Here is a 21,832-nt window from a genome sequence, read left to right on the forward strand (position 1 = left end):
GCGTAATGCTTTCTTGGGTAACCGTAGGTTTTATGTTACCCGCTTCATTGACTTCTCCTTCCTTTTCTTTATAGGAGGAGATTTGCCTTGTAATGCATGCTTCTCTGGTATATTACATGCACCCTAGGGTAAAGCTATGCTTCTTGGGTCATAGACCATCTCCTTCCTTTTTTAAGAAGCTTATACTTCCTTGTAATGCTTCTCTAGTATGATATACCCCAAGGTATGTTATGCTTTTTATTAGATGTAAATGGGGAAGCCTTGCACTTGAAATTGAAGCGGGACATTAGACTATATTACATTCTAGTGTGGAGGGTAGGACATGAAACACGTGACTTTTTGGTCTCCAATGAACGATGTTGCCAACTTAGGTACATCCTTTTGGGATCTCTTTTTCTTTGTTTTTAAGCATGGTGTGTTGTTGACCCTTCTTGGGTATGTGTCATGAGTTTTTTTAGTCCTTTGTGCTAACCTATTGATACTTATCCCCCAATCTTGAGACCATTATAGTTTGTCTACCTATAGGTTATACTCGAGCATGGTACATAAAGGAGAGTTGTAACGGCCCCTTAATCATTGTTCTAAGTAAAGTCTATGGTCACACCTCTTATGCATGCTTCCCTACACGTTGCTTACAAGTTACACTTAATCATATCCTTTATATGTAGGAAGTGCAAACTTATGCATATCATGTGTGATCTTAATAGTGGGCATAGACTAACTAACCAATATATTCATACGTAGATTGCCAGCCTCAATGGTCTCACTTGGTTTACAATGCAAATGTCCATGATGAAGAGAACATAGTCCCCATCAAACTAAATTCATGCCCTCTTATATGATGAGAATAGATAAGAATTCGTATAAATGCAAAATAAATACACATCTTCACTTTGTTAGTTGGTTCTTCATAGTTAGGATGGCAAACATATGGACAACAATGTACTTGTGGTTGAAACATCGCATGATTTTTGCGTATTTTGTTTTTGAGAGATGTCGATACTCGTGCACGCAATATCGGCAAATGCACTCACACTCATAAAATTAATGTTAGTGGATGTGTTCATCGTACCATTACAATTCTCGCCCAAGTTATACCTTTTAATAATACATTCTTCGAACATGTGTGCATGTTTCAAGTATATTTCATTACAGGAATGGGCATGCAACGAGGAATTGTATGGGCTGACTAGCAATGTCCAAATGGCAATGGCAAGAAGGTTATAGAGAAACATGGGGTCTTGGGGGCATCATCGACGATCGAGGCCACAATGGTTACAAACAAGGTTCGACAAAATGCCTGCCCTAATTGATGTCTCAATGCTCAACGCTACAGTGAATGTTCTATAGAACAAAACTCAATTGACACGCCACGCCCCGATTGTATATTACAATAGTAATAGCAGCAAGCACCCCATATTGCAAATGGCAAGATATAGTAGCACCAAATTCCTGATCCCCGGAATCATCATCATTGATGACAGCGATCGAGCCGGCTACAAACACTTACATATATACGGGTCGGGGATCACATGTTACAAGCAAAGTGGTGTCATTTGAATCTCTCTCTCTCTCTCTCAGACACACACACACACACACACACACACACGTCATATGTAAATGAATTGAACATAAAAGAGAGAAGAGAAATATGTGTTATGTATTTAGTTTGTTCCCTACACTCTCAAAAGAAGGGTTTCCATTTCCTGTATCAGAATATATGTACATATAACATACATACATAATCATAGTACGTAAGATACTCGAATGCATTGGCAAACATTCTTGTTTTACATACGTTTCCAAACGAATGAATATGTTATCAAAACATTCTTATGTTTCTTTTTTACACTTTTTACCTTAACTTTCTTACATTAAAAGAAAATTTACCTTATAATAAATAGCGAATACAAAAGTATGGTATTTATTATACTTCGAGGGTGTGTTTATCATGATACTCGAATGATTGAAACATTCTCGAATGCGAATGCACGTATGGTTCATAATAGTTATGTATACAGACACTATAATCAATTGAAGCAGAAGACAGAAGAAGAAGAAGAAAGAAGGAGAAGGAGGACAGAAAAGAACATGAATGAAGAAGAAGAAGTCTCGCTGATCAGATAAACCCTAAACCTCCCTTCCGCCCCCCCTTAAACCCTAAACCCTAAAACCGTGGACATGTTGCAGCGGCTTGTTCGCAGGCAGCCATGGCGGCACCGTTATCACCACTTCTCCTCTTCGCCGCCTCTTTACCTGTCTGCACAGCCCCTTCTCCCCTCCTCAGATGGAAGTTTTCTGCCTTCGCCTCGCTCCTTCGTCCATCCGACATATCCGCCTCTCCCCTCCCCTCACGTCTTCAGCAGCCATGGCGTCCTCGCCTCCAACAGGTGTGGGTTTTTATTTTATTCTATAAAGTTAACTTTAAAAATTTCTCTCCTCCCTTTTCTCGACCAAGAAACATGCCCCCACGCCCTCCACAGCAACAAACAGTTTGGCTCCTTGATTGCAGACAGCTGTAATCAAATCATATCCCATTTTTGGGGCTAAGTCCGACTATTTCCTTTCTTTCGACAGGCGTGGAATGCTGAATTATAGCACTGCTGTCTCTGATCAAGCTCTCGATGAAGAAATGCCCCTGGAGAAGCAGCCCAGCGAACCGGTGCTTAGATTGCAGAAAATCATACAAATCTGTGAGATTTTAGAGGCGAAAACATGGGGGATTGCCACATCCAAACGTCTAGAAGCTCTGGACATGTCTTACACGTCTGACATTGTGGCCAGTGTTGTCAGATCGGCTTCCTCCTCTACTGCAGCATTAGGTTTCTTTAACTGGCTTACCTTGAGAGGGTTTGAGCAAGATTCTCATACGTATGGTGCCATTATAGATGTTCTTGGAGAGGTTGGATCCATCGAAGACATGAAATATCTCGCAGATGAGATGAAGAAGTCTGCGCTTGTTGTGGATGCGGAACTTTATGACTCATTGGTCTATTGGTGTGCCAGGCACTCAGATTCTGTCGGCGCCGAATCCTTCGTTGAGCAGATGAATCAAGAAGGAATCTTGCTCTCTCCTTCCACTTACACTAGCTTGTTTGATCTTCGTATAAAGGAAGGAAAGTATGAAGATGCTGTGACCCTTTACTTACAGATGATCGAAGAAGGAGTTATTCCCATGTCACAGACATTTAATTCTCTCATCCGATGCCTTTTAGAGGCTGGTAAGCTAGATTCGGCACATGCTATCTTTACTTCACTTACAAAAGTAAAGGTAAAGCCTCCCATGTCTTCTTTCGCATACTTAATGGCAGCTCATGCTAAGGTTGGAAATCAGGATTTGCTTCGTAGTTTAGGAAAGGAAATGAGGAATTTGTATGGAAGACCTGGTAAGGTGTTTCACATTGCATTCAAATTGTTACTGAAGGAAGGTAAGATGGAAGTGGCAGGAGCTTTTGCCAAGGAGGTTTGGCCAGAGCTTTCTGATGAACAAAGAAGCCTCATTGCTCAAGATGTTGGAGGTGTCTCTCTAACTCTGGACGAGAGCGAGAAAGATGCTTTCAAGGATGATCTTGGGCACTTACTCTCTCCAAAGGTTCGAGTTTCCTTATCAGAGGCAGCAAGGATTCTTGAATCTGAGGGATTCTCAGCTCTTTTACAGTTTAAATTAGATTGGTCGCCTGATGCAGTCTATAAATTTCTGAAATTGCTACAAAAAACGGATCTTGCTTGGGAGTATTTCAAATGGCTAAAGTCTGATTCCAACTTCATTCATGATACAAGTAATGAAATTTATATGCTGAGGCAATTGGTTAAGAGTTCAAATATGCATGCTATGAAGGAACTTCTATGTGAAATGCAATCTAGAAATGCAAGAATTTCTATAGAGGTCTTCAACACTCTCATCAAGGATTGTGCACATGTGAAGGATGCAAGTACAGCTGTGTGGGTTTATAGTAAAATCAAGGATTCAAATTTGCAGCCTAACGAGGAGACTTTTAGTTCGTTAGTTCATGCATTAGCAAGGGGTCGGAATCCAGATAAAGCATCGGATTTGTGCACTGTGATGCAAGATGTGGGAATAAAACCTGATGTAGAAACCTACACAGCAGTCATACATTCATTAGGGCTTGCTGGTAGATCTGATGATGCGTGGTCAGTCTATCAGAAAATGTTAGCATCTGGCCATAAACCAAGCGTTAACACTTATACTGCCCTCTTGAATATGATGAACGTTGTTGGTGATACTGGATTTGCTATTAAACTGTACAAGGAAATGAATGCAAATGGCATAGCTCCAACTGAAGCTACGCAAGGGATAATGGCAAAGATATGGGAAGCTTCAGGTAATGCCGAAGAAGCACAGAAGTTGGAGACACAAAGAAGGTTTTTGTCATCTAAGAGGAGAGAAGATTCCTTACAACAAATTTATGAAGTCTTATTGGAAGGTCTTGTAGAGCAAGAGAGGTCCACTTCTCTCTTATGTCTCTAGTGTGATAAAGTTGCTAGTTAAGAGGATCTGAAAACCAATCCTTTACAGGACCTGCATAGAAACTGGAATACAGTTTGGGGTTACGAGTCAAATCCCAAAGGAGTTGTGAAACAAAAAATATGTATTCATGGATGATGATAGTTAATTCATTCAAAACCATAGCATTGCCCTCCTTGATAATGAAAAAATAAGGGGTGTTTGCTATTATGTGATAGGCCATACATTGCCGCCTCTTCTTAAATTTGGTTTGATTTTTGGAACTGTTATAATACGCTTGTTATTGTTTTTTTTGCAGAGGAGATATCTTAACCTGATTTTGAGTGCATACAAATTGTACTCAGATGAAGAAATTGATCTTAAATTTTGCATATGAAACTATTAACTTTTTGGACATCTGATTATAGGATGCGATCCTTTGTGTTCCTAATGATTGTTTTGCAGTGTAGATTCACTAGGCTATCAAAAAAGCCAATGAAGCCAAATCTATTAACAATAATACTAATGGTAAATCAATTTAAACTTGTTGAATCAAGGATTGATGGGATATTCATTGGCATGACTAATATAGGAAGAGAGCGAAGAGCACTCTATAGGAGATATCTTATCTCACATGAGTCAACACCGAGAAACATAGGCAAGTAAGGGTTGATGCCAAATTCAATGGGAGAAGAGGGTAAAGAGAAAAGATAGAGATGAGGTCTCTACCATATTAAATGGGAGAATTGAGGGTAAAGAGAAAAGATAAAGACGAGATCTCCATTCTATTAGGTGAGCACAAAACTATGGGTGTTATGGGAATTTATGTTTTTATGTGAGGTCTCCCTTCCATAAGTCTCCTTGCTATGGTTTTGTTACTTGCAATAGGTGTATTTATGTTTATGTAACTATACGTAAAATAGCATTGGGTCTCATAATAAACACCCATGCGAATTGCATCGAAGTTCATCAAGGTTGTAAGTTTATGAATTTATAGGTGGTTTACATAACCTCACAATGCATCTTATCATACTTCAAATCTATGCATGGCATAAAACATACTAGAGTTAATACATAATGAACATTTAAAATTTCTCTTTGATTGACAAGGAATAACCTTAAATCGGCAATTATTATGTGTTGGTGATTTTGGATCTAAAGTAGAGGACATCCCAAAGATAAAGTGAATGCCATCGATGGACATAGAAATTGGAGAATGGAGCTTAAAGCAATTTAAGAATAAAGTTCAAAGAGAGTTATGCTTGGGATATGGCTTAGAACATAATTATAATTTGGTGAAGTCTATATATGCAAATTTGGGATAAAGTTTTATTGACAAGATACGGCAAGCCTAAAAGAGGAGGAGAGAGAAACACAATGAAAAAGAGATGACAAGAGTGGAGGGCATTTATCTTGACTCTTGCAACAACATTTCTGGAGGGTTAGTAGGCCTTTAAAGGATTGGGGCTACAGTTTAATGAAGAGGAAGAAAATTTAAGGCATCACACACATTTTTTTGGAGGTCGAATGAGGTTGCAACGTGGAGACAAATTAGAAGTTGTCATTAAAATTGTTTCTTTCCTATGCGAAGCTAGGAGAGTTCATTTTGGATGTTGTTGGTCTTAATCTATCCCTCTTAAGAAGTTCTATTTTTGTTATCTTGTTTTCCTAGCTTTTCTTGAATAATGTTTGGTGAAGACTTGAACTGTAGACCCCCCCCCCCCATCTAAAGGTTCCAAGTCATATAAATTGTAATAAGTCTTATCGAGTCAACTTTAGTAAAACATCTAATTATTCGATTTTGGGTGCTTTGGTTCTCAAGTCAGGTGCAAGGACTATCTTGCCTTTTGAATCCTCACACTATTCTATGCTCTTAGCTATGACACCAATTGAAACCAACACATTATTGATTATATGCAAGTCTACATATTATTGATCAATTATACCCATTATTGATCAATGAATTTGTTAAGCTTAATGGTAGAAACCGTGAATTTCTAAAGTTAATAGTGGTGAAATTTTGAGAAGTTTGGTTTCCTGTTTGTTAAGTGTATTGTAAACATACTTCACATTCTATGTTTGAGATTGCTCCCTTAAAGACATGGCTTTACAATCCATTGAAATGGATTCCCAGCCTGCAGTGAATGGACACAAGTAGCCAGAAGATATTCCATCTGTTGAGATGGGGTGGGATCACATCAGGCAATGCTCTACTACCTCTGGGATTTTGGGGTCTATGGTACAATTGGAGTAAGGGAAATGGGTTGTAGGCTCCAAGGAGTACCATAAACGGAAAGCTTGGACTTAGCAGCAAAAAAACTGCAGTCAAACAGAAGAAGAGAGGTCCAATATGCAGGAATGTGTAGTGAGGCCGTCCTGGAATGGATTGCCTTCTCACAGATCTTGTCAAATCTGGGAAGCCAAGGCTAGCCCTAAACCTTTATCACAAGCAATTTACAAAGAGAACCCCTCCTCTGCACATCCCTTCCTTCCTAGCTTTGCTCAAAGCTTGTACCGAATTGAAGGATTTACAGAGTGGGTGCCACATCCATGCCGACATCGTTCGGAACCGGGTTTTGTCACATGATGGTCGTGATGAGGTGTTCCTTGGAAACAAACTGGTGGACATGTATGCAAAATGTGGTTCTCTTGAAAAATCACAACAAGTGTTTGATATGCTTCTCATCCGGGATGTGGTCTCTTGGAATGCCCTCTTGGCAGCATATACATTGCATGACTGTCATGAGGGGGCGCTGATTTCTCTTGAACTGATGCAACTTGAAGGTATTTGTCTAAATCCTGTAACATTCGTATATATATTGAAAGCTTGCAATGGCCTCGGAGATGTAGAAAAAGGAGGCAAAATACACTCCGAGATTGCGAGAAAAGGGTTATTGGAGAAAGATATTGTCATTGGCAATGCAATCTTAGATATGTATGCCAAATTTGGCTTCCCTATGAAAGCACAAGAAGTGTTTGATGTGCTTCAGATTCGTGATGTTGTGTCTTGGACCGTCGTAATAGCAGGCTATGCCGATTGTAAACAGGGTACAGAAGCATTATACCTTTTCAACCGAATGCAGCTTGAAGGGATCTCTCCAAATGATCATACCTTCGTTTGTAGTCTGAAAGCATGTGCAAGTATTGGTGAGAAGGAGAAAGGCAAAGCAATGCATGCTATGATTGCTAGAGAAGGGAGAGTAGAACAAAACCTTCTTTTGGGAAATGCATTGATCGACATGTATGGGAAGTGTGGATTGCTTGCTAAGGCTCAGGAGGTGTTTGATGGGCTCCCAACAAAAGATGTAATATCTTGGAATGCTTTGATAGTAGGATATGCCAAACATGGGCATGGCGAAGAAGCATTGAGTTGTCTTGGAAAGATGACGCATGAAGGAGTTTCTCCTAATGCATTTACATATGTAAGTAGCCTGAAGGCATGTATCAGTATTGGAGCAATACAAAAGGTAAGGGAGTTGCATGATGAAGTCATAAAGAAAGGCTTGTTGGAACGAGATGTTCTTGTAAGCAATGCTCTTATCGATATGTATGGTAAATCTGGCTCACTTGTTGATGCACGACAAGTTTTTGACACCGTCCCATTTCGAGATGTAGTTTCATGGACTGCATTAATGGATGGCTATACAAGACACTTGTATCCTGAGGAAGCACTGAACTGTTTTGAACATATGAAATTTGAGGGTTTCTCACCAACTGTTGTCACATATATCTGCAGTTTAAATGCTTGTGGTATGGCTCAAGATATTGAAAAGGGGTGTCAAATACATGCTGACATTGAAGAAAAGGGCATTTTGGCGAGTGATATCGAGGTAGGCAATGCGGTAATTGAGATGTATATCAAATGCGGTTTGCTGACCAAAGCAAAGGAGGTACTTTTAAAGTTCCCAGTACGGAATACAATTTCTTGGAATGCTATGATAATAGGATATGTAATACAAAAGGATAATGCCGAAGCATTGGAAAGCTTTGATGAGATGCAACATGATGGAATTGTGCCGAATCCAGTAACGTTTGCATATGTCCTGAAAGCTTGTGGCAGTATTAGAGCCATAGATGAGGGCAGAGAAGTACATGCCATGATTGTGCAAGAAGGCCTCCTGGAAAGCCATCTTATTCTTGGAAATTCACTGGTATACATGTATACAAAATGCGGTTTCTTCAAAGAGGCCCAAGAAGTTGTGAATGAGATTTGTGCTAGAGATGTAGCTTCATGGACTGCTATAATAGCAGGGTATGCGGAGTATGACCAAGCTGAGGAGGCACTTAAATGTTTTGATGTGATGACGGACGATGGGATGTGTCCTAGTGTTATCACATATTCCTGCATCTTGAAAGCTTGTAGTAGCACTGGGAATATCGATAAAGGAATGGAAATACATGCTGAAATTGCAAGAAAATGCATGCTAGAAAAAGATCTCATTATTGGCAATGCATTAGTTGATATGTATTCCAAATGTGGCTCCCTTTCAAAAGCTAAAGAGGCCTTTGACAAGCTTTTAGTTCGAGATGCAATATCGTGGAACATCCTTATTTTTGGATATACGATGCATGATCATGGTAAGGAGGCACTGATGTGCTTCGAACAAATGCAACGAGAGGGGGTCAGTCTGACAACATTCACTTATGTTTCTGTTCTCAAGGCTTGTGGCATCAGTTTAGATACAGAGAAGGGTAAAGAAATACATTCTCAGGTCACTAGGAAAGGATTGTTAGAAACAGATGATCTTGTTGGCAACATGCTTGTTGATATGTATGGAAGATGTGGCTCACTTGCAGAAGCCCAAGTGGTGTTTGATAAACTCCTGGTTCATGATGTTATTTCGTGGACAGCCTTGATCTTAGGATATGTCAAATGTCAGTCTTGTGAGAAAGCTTTGAACTTGTACAAACGGATGCAACTTGAGGGGGTTTGTCCAAATACAGTCACATACATCTGCATTTTGAAAGCTTGCAGTACTAGTAGAACACTTGAAAAAGGCTTAGAAATACATGTGCAGATTGATCCCAACATGCTTCTGAGGGACAATACTATAGGCAATTCACTCATGGATGTATATGCTCGATGTGGTTCATTAGCAAGAGCCCGGCAAATTTTCCACAGGTGTCATATTCGAGATATGGTGTCATGGAACATATTGATGGTAGGATATTCAGACCATGGGTATTATGAAGAAGTACTTAACTGCTACAATCAGATGCAATCAGAGGGAGTGGTCCGAACTTCTGCCTCATTTATTTGTGGCTTAAAAGCCTGCGGAAGTATTCAAGCAATAAACAAGGGCAAAGAGCTGCATGAAGAGATTATAGAAAAACAAATGTTGCAAAGCAATGTTTCTGTTGGCAATGCATTAATTAACATGTATATTCAGTGTGGCTTTCTTTTAGAGGCTTGGAAAACATTTGATAAGCTTCCCGTTCGGAATCGACTCACCTGGATCACATTGATTAGTGGATATGTGAAATACAAATTCCTCGATGGAGCATTAAACCTTTGCCAATACATGCTAATCGAAGAAGCTTCCACCGAAGACAGCAGAGACACATCTAATTGCTTTTCCAGAAGTGAGTTCATAGACAGTGAAGACCTTGTTACTAGCAGCATGTTGGTCAACGTCTATGCAGAATGTGGTTTGCTTGCTGAGGCACAAAAAGTGTTTGATAGGATTCCTGTTCGAGATGTAGTCCTCTGGACTTCGCTCATGGCAGGGTATGTGAAACATGAATGGCTTGAGGAAGCACTAGATTGTTATGAACAAATGCAAATGGAGGGGATATCTCCAGACACCGTTACATTTCTTTGTAGTTTGAAAACATGTGGTAGCATCGGAATTGGGAATAAGGGTAGAGAAATACATGCCGAGATAATCCGACAAGGGATTTCGGACAAAGAACTAATCATTGGCAATGCACTTATTGATATGTATGCAAAATGTGGCTTTGTTTCAAAAGCAGTGGAAGTGTTTGAAAAGCTTCAAGTTCGAGATGTCATTTCGTGGACAACCCTGATTTCAGGATATGTCCAAACGGGAGAGTGTGACAAGGTTTTTAATGCATTTGAGAGGATGAGATGTGATGGTGTGAAACCAGACCTAGTGACATTTGCTAGTGTTCTAACAGCGTGTTGTCGGTTGAACCTGGTAGATAATGGCCATATGTACTTTGAAGCAATGGATCGAGATTTTGGAATAAAACCAAATCTTGAACATTATACTAGTGTTGTTGATCTTCTTGTCCAATCCGGTAACTTTGCCCAAGCAATGTCATTTGTGAAGCAGATGCCCATGTATCCTGATACTTCACTATGGAATACTATGATGAGTGCTTGTCTCAAGTCAGGTAATATTGAGCTCGGAAAGGAGGTTTTTCAGTGTGCGGCATGTGTGCAAGAAGAAAAGCTGGAGTGATATTCTGAAAGCAAAAGAGCTCTGTCGGTTCATTTCCTCCGTCATTTGTATCTTTGTACACTAATATTTTATCTTCTAATTGCGTCAACTTGTTGGAAGAAATGCAAATTTATGTACATAAAGCTTGACCTTGGCAAAATCCTAACATGGTTTGTTAACCTGAGTTGAGGCCAGAAATGATTGTAATGTGAAGCAGATAGAATCAATAAATGAAAACCTTATTTGATCAAGTTACACGACAAATGAACAACAGAAAATAGGGAAACCTCTATCTTGACATTCTTTTATACGTTAAAAACCGTTCACAGCTAGGTAACACACTTCGTATTGACATAGGTAGACAGTGTTTTAAAATATTTGAAGGGAGACATGACGCATTATCCAAAGCTTGCATTGTTTGTTTGTGAGGATTGCATATATGTTGATCTTCTTGACACGTAGACCAACCATCAAGTAGATTGATTAAAGTAATATTAGCAAATTTAATATATACATTGTTTCTTGGAAGAACACATGATAACCTCTAGTGTAGTGGATCAAAATTCAAAGGTTCCTATGAGCACAATCACTTTGAAACTCAATCCCTTTTATTGATTTGATGGTACAATCAACCGTTAAAACTCGTGATGAAGGGGATAGCCATAGAGAAGGCTTGAAGGTGAAGTAGTGGATTGTCATCCATTGTCAAGCTTGAGTTGAAAGATAAAGAAACGCTTAATTATGCGCTCGAAGGCGACTTTGATAAGTAAGACTTCCTATTTTATCCAAGTCTTGAATTATGCATCTGATCACACATCTATTTGAGCATCTATACTCATGCCATGTGAATTTAACTAGTGAAAATTTCAAATCCATTAATTAGAACGCAATGCATTCACATGCAATCTCTAGTCATACACATGTTAGTTTGTATTCTTTGACACATTGTGGACCTTTGTACCCATCTCTTGGTCCATACACACATAACTTTGACACAATTTTGCATGACATCATAAGCTTGTAATCATCACCCATTGAGTTCTTGATAGGGTCACCAAATGTCAAGTAAAAAGAGGTTCGTTGCTACAGAGTTTGGATGGGAAGCAACCTATTCTTGGTCAGTGAGTGAAAGTGGGTGTCAATCACACCCAAGCCTACTAATAGAGTGAACTATTTCACCTATGAATTGTCTTCTCACAGTCACTTGAACACCTTAAATAGTTGACGTGTATTTAATTAAACGACAACCTATGTTCTCAAAACTAATTAAAGAAAGCCACAACAAATTTATATACCAACATCATGCTCTCATTAACCGACAAAACCAAGTGCATTCTATACAAGATGAAGTTCAAATGCCTAAGTCAAACAAGGCACTAGTAAAATGTTAAGGTGATGCTTACACTCACCCATTGGAAGACCAAACATTTCAAAGTTTTTAATATTGTGTTTGCATGGGATAATATTTTTTTACTACTGCCTGGCTATATTTCTTTTCTCATTTCTTTTTAATTGGAGTTTTAGATCAATTATGAGAAATGACTACAATTGCAACTACATTACAATCAAAGTCAATAAGCATAAATAATCAACTAACCCATTGCCTAAATAAAAGTAATATTGTGGTTATACAAGACCATCGAGGTTAAAACAAAAACTTCTTCGACACCATACTTTTTACAAAAAATCCATACAAGTTTTCTCTCAACGATAAGTAGCATTCGTTAAAAAATGATTGTTGTATTCAAACCTAATTAGCATTTACTTTGAGTAATTGCATTTTGAAAACCAATAAAGATTCATGAATAAATAACATTTAAATATTCCTTAATATTGGATAAAGAAATCACACTTTACTACCTCAATTCTTTCTAATATTGTGGTGAAACGAGGGAAGGAGAAACAAATAGTGCCTTCACTATTAAAACAACAAATAAAAAAAGATGAGGTGGGTTTTACAAACATTAAGGTTCAGCTAAGTAATTTCTTGGATCAGAATGATATTCTTACTATTTATGAAAATTACAAATATAAAACTTCCCTTTCGGGAATAATAAAATATGGTACTGTAAGGGTTGAAGCCAGTAGTAGAAACATAAACGGCGGGAAAGAAAGAAAGAATGGTTCCTGGTACAAAGTAACCAAAGGGTGTTCTAATTGTATCACAAAGACTCATGCATGAGTATAAGGTTTTTGCAAACCCTCAATAAAAGTGCTATTATTTTTCTTGTCATGAATATTTCAAATTCTAAGGAAATTTAGAAATTAACAGGATGATATGAATTCTTGGCATTAAACTCGTCAAAACTAAATAATCGTATTTATGGTTGTTTCTCACATACAAACTCCTAGCGAATAAGATTCTCGATCGGGGAAGAGAGAGGAAGGATATCGAAAACCTCATTTAATGAGCTTCTAATGGAGTTAATAAGAATGTCCTAACAATACTTACTACCTTGCACTTAATTGCTTGGTATATTGATGCATGTCTATGGTAAAATAAAATTGATAAGGAAATATGATGAGAGAATACATCACAATTACAAATGTATTGCCTATTGGGTTCATTACAATAGTGGGTAGTAAGCTTTACTTACACATGATTTGATTGTGTAATGCTGGGTGGGCACTGGGAAGTTATTGTGAGGTATGCATAAAGTAATCGTGGAATTATTTTCATGGATGATGAGCAGAAGGTAACAATCGGCAATGGTTTGGTTTGAGAGGGTCCAAACCGAACCATTTAAATTTTTTTAAACCTGAACCAAACCGAACCGTTAAACATTTTTCAAACCGTTAAACCATTAAACCGTGGTTCGGTTTCGGTTTCCAACATAGGTCAAATTTTTAATTTTTTAAAATTTATAATATTTCATTATTTAAAATTATTTAAAATTTTTAAGATGTTCCTAAAATGTGAGAATAAGGTCTAAAAATGAAAAGATTGTTTAAAAACAAATTTTTAACTTTTTACAATTTTTTTAAAAAATAATAAAAAATAAAAAACCGTTTAAACCGCGAAACGGTTCAGTTTAAACCGAACCGTTGCCGATTGTTAGCAGAAGTCAAGCCTTGGAATGTTTTAGGAAGGGTAGAATTATATGACAGGAAGAAGATACATATGTGAAGGTAGTCTTCAAATAAGAATCTCTACATGAGCCTGGAAAATGAACATGACAAACTAAGTAATGGTGATGTATTAGGGATTTTACCATAAGAATTTATTTGCTTGAGTCCATTCACAAAAAATCCTCTAAAGGCAAAATTCGAATGTACAACTTTGAATTTCTATCTTTAAAGGGTCGAAAAACGTTGGTGTAGAAAAAAGGAGACACAAATAGTTTATAAAGGCACAAAACTGATGGTGATTTAATGCATTGGAGAAAGAATGAACAAGCTGAAGCCAACAAAGAATAGGAATCATTATGGGGGAAAGGTTCCCAAGCATTAGTAAGAGAGAATTTACCCAAGGGGGAAAACATAATCAGATAGAAGGAACAAATGAATAAAGGATAGTGACGTTCTCATTCTAATATCGAAATTTGTGCAAGGGCCAAATTTCCCCCCATCAAAATGGTATTCTTTTAAAATTTCCAATAGACATCTCATTTTCTTTCTCGATTTTTAAAAACAAAAGACAATTTATATAACGTGCATGTTCTGTTAGTGTTCACACTGGTCATATTATTTTATATCAATGCTGCAACAATTTTGAGCTTTCATAAGAACTCCAAACTTGAAAAATGATCTAATCCTTCAAATTTGTCACCCTTGGAGTTTTTCATTTGCCTTGTACCTCTTTGCCCCATGGCTAGGATGGTTTGGAGGTGTATTAATCTAGTGCGGGTGTCTCTAACTCGAGTAAGCCTATCTTCCTTCGGTTGGATTTTTGCACATATGGAGAACAATTAACTGATGCTTCATTTCCAAATTATTTTTGAGTTCTTGAGGTATTGGGGGTTATGGTTCAATTGGAATATGCAGAATGCCTGCATTTTTTATTCGCAAGTTGGGGCGAGAAAATATGTTGTAAAGTTAAAACGACTTCTTTTGTGGCAATTGATTGTGTTAGAGAAGTCACAAAATCTCAACCATAAAGAGAGAGAACTTTGCAAGGTCATTGATCATATATTCGACATTTGAATTGGTGTGTAGGATGGGATTGAGTTTGTGGTGGTGTTTTTTCTTTCATAATGAAAGCCATTATTTACAAAGAGAGAAAGAGAGACCAGGTGGATGTAGCTTAGTTGGTAAGGTTGCCCAATGGAGACTAGTGGCCATGGGGTTCAACCCTTACATTCCACAGTGGTATCTACTAAAAATAAGAGATATCTATGGAGTAATAGAGAGGTGAGAAAATTAGGTTTCGAACCCAAGATATAGTGCTAGAGTGTGCCTTGGCCCTTGACCAATATTTTGATGAAAGTGAATATATTGCATCTATATGTAGCTCCAATTGAATCATATATAATATGGGATGCGAGTCATCATTTCCATCATGTCCTGTGCATATCATGCATGTGTCATTTTGTATATGAAGGTATTGAACAATAATAATAGAGTGGGATATGTGCCACCATCAATGACACCAGAAACTTTCTTCTTCATTAGTAATGCTCAACTACTCTATCTAGTATCTAGGAGAGAAGTAGATGTTGTGCATTGAATTGATAGTGTAAATAAAAACATAGAAACAACTATGTGAGAATTTAAAATAGGCTTGTATTCAGGGATGAATATATAATCCCACGTCAAGTTTACAAGAGTTGTAACTACAAATTACTTCAAAATTCTGTCTAATTTACATTAAAAAAATCCAAGTTTTTTGGCTAGACATATGTATTACGACATGGAAATTTTCCTAATCTATCCATATAATTAAACATCAATGTTGTAAGCTTATTAGGATCACTAAGTGCATCATAGTGATATTGTGTTTCCATAGCCTTAAACATTTTGTTTGTATCTGAATCCTATGACATCACATGTTAAAAGCCTATTTCTCATCCAAGCACATTGTTGCATCAAACAAGCATTCTGGATATGTTTGAAAACCCAATCTATTAACCATCCATTCAAATGGACCACATCATTTCTCATCACGTACTGATTGTGATGTTTGTCAAGCGTGCTATTAGGGAAGGGCTTGGAGCTAGTACTCATTTCATAGTTTATTAAAAAAGAGAACCTTTCCCATTAAAGTTTTTAGCGATTCGCCCTTTAATGTAATTGAGTGAAGCATTTTATTTCTTCTTGTCTTTATATGCTCGAGAGCTAACCTAACAAACTAACACCGGTAAAACAATCATCCTTCTTTATCTTCTACTTTGTGTTTGTATCGCCAAAGTTCCTTAGATGTTGTTCCCCCAACATTTTAGTTTTATAGCTCCCAGACATCGTTATCTTCTCCCTATCTTCTCCGCTCTCTTTTTCTACGTTTTCAACTAGTACAAACAAGAATTACCAACAAATGCATTTCTTATGGTCCCGCATATGTGTAAATTTAGAAAGCATAACTCAAGTTCACTATCACTTCTGGGACATTATGAGCGCATAAACCATCACTTCTTTAACTTACCTTTTATATCTTTTACACTTTGTATTTCTTGGAGATTCATATGCTCACATCCGCCGATGTTTAGATGAGGCCCTTCTATATGTATCATTCTATGTCAATAATCATTGTATATTCAAATGGAATTCCTTACGAATGTTCATCAGTACAATCACCATGAAGGAGAAAACGACATGCCGACTTTTCAATCGTTCATTGTCACAAGAATTCTCAACCATAGTAACGTAGCTCCTATCCCACATGTTCCATAATGGACGTATATCTATCCATTGAAAACCATTTATTTCTTCCCATTGTTGAAAAGAGTATACGTCTATAAATGCACTTGAATTTCGAATAAAACAAAATATTCTCATCACATGATAGAGAGCCACTTCCTTTGTTCCAAGTCTTAAGAGTATATGTGAAACATACAAGAACGAAAATAGAAATTAGTACACGGTTATATATGGTCACCATCAAGAAAAAAATTAATGAATGGGACCAAAGAAGGTTGAATAAGATGTAGTAAGAATGCTTCCAACAATCCATACACACCAATTATGGAAAATAGGACAATGACTTTAGGAATGCTTTATCCTTTAATCTCATGTCAAGATTTATATTATAATATGTTTTTGATCCCCACATTATAAAAAAGAAGAACTTACATTCCGATTATATTTACATTTGCTTTGCAAGGAAGCTTCTCAAACTAATTTGTTGACATCGTCATCTGTAATAAACATCAAGACACACAATTACAGTATTGGGAGCCATTTTTTAACCTCATTGTTCGTACTCATGGTCTTTGAATTACTTAATAAACCTATAGGAATGGGGAAAAGCCTCAACAACTCTTATATGCGACAAGATTATAACACACTAGAATTTGTCAATGATTTAGGATAAGAATGCAAAGAAGATTTAACACATTCACATGCTAAGGTGTGTACCATGAAAAGAAAAACGGTAAAAATTGACTCATTTATCAATGAAGCTCAACTTGAGTGAGAATATAATATAAAGATATAAGTTCTTTCTCCTCGATCGCAATCACACTTTCCTTGGTAATCTCCCTCCCTCCCTCTACCCCCCCTCCTCATGGACAATAAAATTCTATTGTATTATCTTCTTTATGAATCTTGTTTTCAATGTAGGATTTCAAGACATCCCATCTCTTCCCAAACAAGCTTCATTTTTTGGCTTTATGAGTAAATGTTTGCCTCCGCGAGCTTTGTGTATTCCACTACACAAAGTTATGTATTAACTTCTTCATAGTTCCCAATTTTGCGTCTTTCCAAATCACATACATACTATGAAATTGGCACATTGGCTCCTTTTAATTTTTTAAAGAGCATGTATTGTAAGACTATTAAAGTTTACCTACTTTTTCAGCATATATGTAGTTGGTCACAAATGAAAATGAAGTTGTGAAAGAGGTTAGCAATCCATATGGATCTATTTTCCCCAATTCATCATATAATTACAATTGTGAACAATTCTTGTGTGTGTGCACAAAGCCAAGCATTTCCACATATTTGGATTTGTTTGGTCTAAAAGAAGCCCCAAATGGGAATATAACATATTTAGTCTAAGTTGCAATATTGAACATTACCTACACAAAACTTTCCTACGGTCACCCATATTCACATTCAACGGAACATGCCTTTGACAATGAGGTACAATTGAAAATATAACGAAGAACGATATGATCTTGTCCATGCGCCCAAGCTAGTCTTCAGTTATCATGAATCTTGTGATGAAGAAACATTATTCACTATGGAATTTCTATTATGTATGACATATACATTGTTGAATTATCGTTGCGATTGAACATTATATAGTTATTAATGTTGGATTTTCCTTTTTCCTTTTTTCATGTTGTCTGACTTGACTAGCCAACTTGTGCATTGGTCGATTTGTGATAATTTGCATGCATATTCTTTACAAGAGAAATGCAATAATGAAGTTGGTAATGAGTCATGACCTTATTCGAAAGTTGACTAAGAGAGCTTCATATTGTCATGTGCAATGGCATTTGCTATAATTAAACAAAAGTTGACATATATATGAAGTAATAATATGGACATTGAAGCTCTTAACCTATGTCTAAATGTAACTCCAATTTTGTTTGCAAATTATTGTTACATACATGTCAATAATTGATACCCACTAAAGTTACAAACGATAAAACCAGACACAAAGGAATTATATTCAAACTATCCTCAATATGTGAGGGGCGATATCAATTTCAAATACACATATCAATATATACCCCAATAAAACAAGGTGAACAATTTGTGGATGGAGTTACAATTGCTGCCGAAGATGATAGAAAATTTAATACATAACAAGGCAAGAAAACATGATTATAAGAGGGGAGAGAATGTTAACATTCATTACAAAATGTGAAGACCGGTACTACGGAGAACTAGTTATATTAGGTGCTACTAGTGAGTCTAGGTTATTAAAAGTCAAAATTTGTTACCTAACTTGATTCTAAAGACAACCCATCATTATAGAACTTGAAACTGTGATACACTTTATCTGAAAATGTGTATATTAATACACATTGTGTGTGTGTGTGTGTGTGTATGTATGTATGCATATGTGTGTGTGTGAGAGAGAGCTATATCAAGAGAGATTATATCGAAAATGGATATCCAAAGGAAATCTGAAATCTTGATTTCGCACTACCGATATTGTTATACATTAATCGTCAATGAGCGACATCAAATGTTCATTGAATTAAATATGCATTATTTAAAGTAAGACTAGGCTCGTGATAATTGGTGCTATAAGAGCACATTAAGATACAATGCCGATCAATATTATTGTGATGATTGTCCCTTTCTTCCTTGTATTGAAAGCCATACATTGAATGTGATATTGGCCTTTATAACCGCCCAACATCTCATAATTAATAATGGAGAGGCGATATTGCTATAGCCTACATGCCCATGACCATGGGACTAATGGACTATGATTCGAAGATCTCTACTTGTCTTTATACCCATTTATGTAACATCATGTGACCATACGATTCGAGGTGAAGTCTCACTAATTTCTTTAACACCAACATTTACTAACTCAATCCACCCGCACCGCATTATCTTGTTAAATATTATCTAGAATCTAGTTGGGTTATAACGACTTGAAGTTATTTTAAAGACTTTCCATGTGGTAGATGGTTTGCAAACTTAGTCGAAGTTCCTATCAATATTTATAGCTATTTTATGGTCTTCGTCACTCCATTGGAATTTCATATTCATGGATCTCTAAAGGTTAATTCATCTTTGTGTTTGAAAAATAAGTGTTAAAATGCCACAATGAAGACAAAGAAAAGAACATCAACTAAAAGTTTGGCTCCATTTATAATACGTAGAAGTTTGAATCCCATATAATCATAATTATTGAGATTTCACATTTTCGTCGAACTCGTTTTTGAATAAAACAATGTTCTTCAATCTTAGTGAAATAGAAAATATAAAAAACAAGTAGGTGTATGTCATCATGTCACCTTTTCGTGATAGGTTTGTCCCATATTTAGTGTTTTTGTCATTGTATAGCCTTGTTTCATATATTTGTCCAACACTTAGCCTATTGTCATTGCATCAACTTTTTTTCGTATGTGTTATTCTAGTAAACACACAAAGAAATCATGGAAACAAATTATGACATTCATCAAAAGACATTTTTCAGAATAAGTTGGAATGTAGTGAAGGCTCATCTCATCGTCAACTAAATGGCAAGTAACAAATAACTTGCGATCACTATATCTCATTGCGAATAGAATTATCTTAATAGGTTTATTCATGTTCCATTAAAGATCCTTCAAAGTCAAATTGAATTTGATAAAAATAAAGTTACAAAGCTGCATCGTGACAGGACCATTTTGCCTCATAACTAGAGGGTTGAAAACAAAATCATTTCCCTTTTTAAGGCATTGCTTGAAACGTGACATTAATCCCATTGGCATTTAACTTAATTAATATGTGGCCAAGCTTTTGTTGAGTTTGGGTTAGTATCGAATTATAGAAAACAAATGTCAACATGGAATCATAAATTATGAATTATAAAGTCGTATTGAGTTGCATGTGAATCCTTTCTTTGCGGATTTGATTCTCGGAGTCCTAGTTATATTGTAGTCTTCCTTTCCCACCTTTGTTTCATTGTCAAGGCTATTCCATGTAGTTTTTAGACACGTCTAATAGTCAACCCATATGACATGTAAGATCCTCACTTATTGCACTTACTACAAAACCAATTTCAGATATAGAATTTCAGATACACCTAGCAAAAGGAACACGTTGTCGAGACTATGAGTTTAAACACCTCAGTCCCCATATCAAAATTGAACAAATGGTAAACAAGATAGGGTCACTTGCTAGACTGTAACCTTACACCATTTGTAAATGAGTAGTTTGCTTAATGGACGGTTCTTGACATTCTTTGCCTCATGCCCAACATTTTGGAGGGCATGTTTCTATATCCATGTCTTCCTTTTCATCATGTGAATTTGTTGGTTTCTAGTCACATTGATGGTCTTACTTCCTTGAAAGGAATATATGAGAATATTCATATTTGCTACCTCATTGTATATTATGAATTTAACAAGCTTCTATGTACTTCTAGGCCCCCATTTGCAACTCTCTAAGACCCCTCTAACAATATCTAGTCCTTTACTGGTGCATGAAGGTGCATATACAAACATTGAGGTAGTTCATGTTACCACTCTACATTTTACTCATCAATATCCCAATCAGGACTATATGTTTGTCCTTTGCCACATCTTAGGTAATGGAGGACTATATGTTTGTCCTTTGCCACATCTTAGCTACCATTACCGTTGAAACAAGAGCCCACCTTATCAAGTACAATTTTAAGGTCATGTTTATGCTACCGGTTATTTCCTTACCACCATAAACATCATAATTTGAGACATATATGAAAATAGATTCTTTTATACTTCATTATTTTGTGCCTTGGAGTTTGATTTAAAATAATATCTTCATAAAACTAGCAGTTCCGATCAATCATCTTGCATGTTGCACAAGACTATAACATTTGTGATTGTCATCGATTTAATGGAGTCATCAACCATCATGATCAATTGAAGATACGTATTATAGAAGTTGAATCCAAAGTAGACACCATAATTAACATGATGATTAGTTCGGTCAATATAATGCGCTCGGTTTGTTGTTTATGAGTGTGAATATTCACTCAAGTGTCCATTGGACAATTAGAAACTCAATACAATACCTGGCGCAAAGGATAAGACCTGCTAATTATTTAGTACTTTTTTTCCCCTCGAATATGCTGTGATTTACTACAACTTTATAAGTTTATTCTGTATTTTTCATTAAAATTTGGCATTGCTCCATAGCCATCACAATGATATTC

General features: G+C 36.6%; 1 protein-coding gene across 1 annotated transcript; it reads left to right on the plus strand.

Moving 5' to 3' along the window:
* The first annotated feature begins 2,092 nt into the window (after positions 1-2,092).
* On the plus strand, positions 2,093-11,120 carry LOC147864502 (uncharacterized). The gene is made up of 6 exons (XM_087319761.1): positions 2,093-2,390; positions 2,578-4,488; positions 4,652-4,765; positions 4,894-4,993; positions 6,668-6,728; positions 6,836-11,120. Exons 1-6 carry the CDS (start codon positions 2,182-2,184, stop codon positions 10,888-10,890), a joined length of 6,450 nt encoding a protein of 2,149 aa, XP_087175887.1. The 5' UTR covers positions 2,093-2,181; the 3' UTR covers positions 10,891-11,120.
* Positions 11,121-21,832: the final 10,712 nt, after the last annotated feature.

The sequence above is a fragment of the Azolla caroliniana genome, unplaced genomic scaffold (assembly GCF_043228905.1).
Source record: "Azolla caroliniana isolate FFs.n. ecotype wild unplaced genomic scaffold, voAzoCaro1.0.p SCAF_5, whole genome shotgun sequence".
NCBI lineage: Eukaryota > Viridiplantae > Streptophyta > Polypodiopsida > Salviniales > Salviniaceae > Azolla > Azolla caroliniana.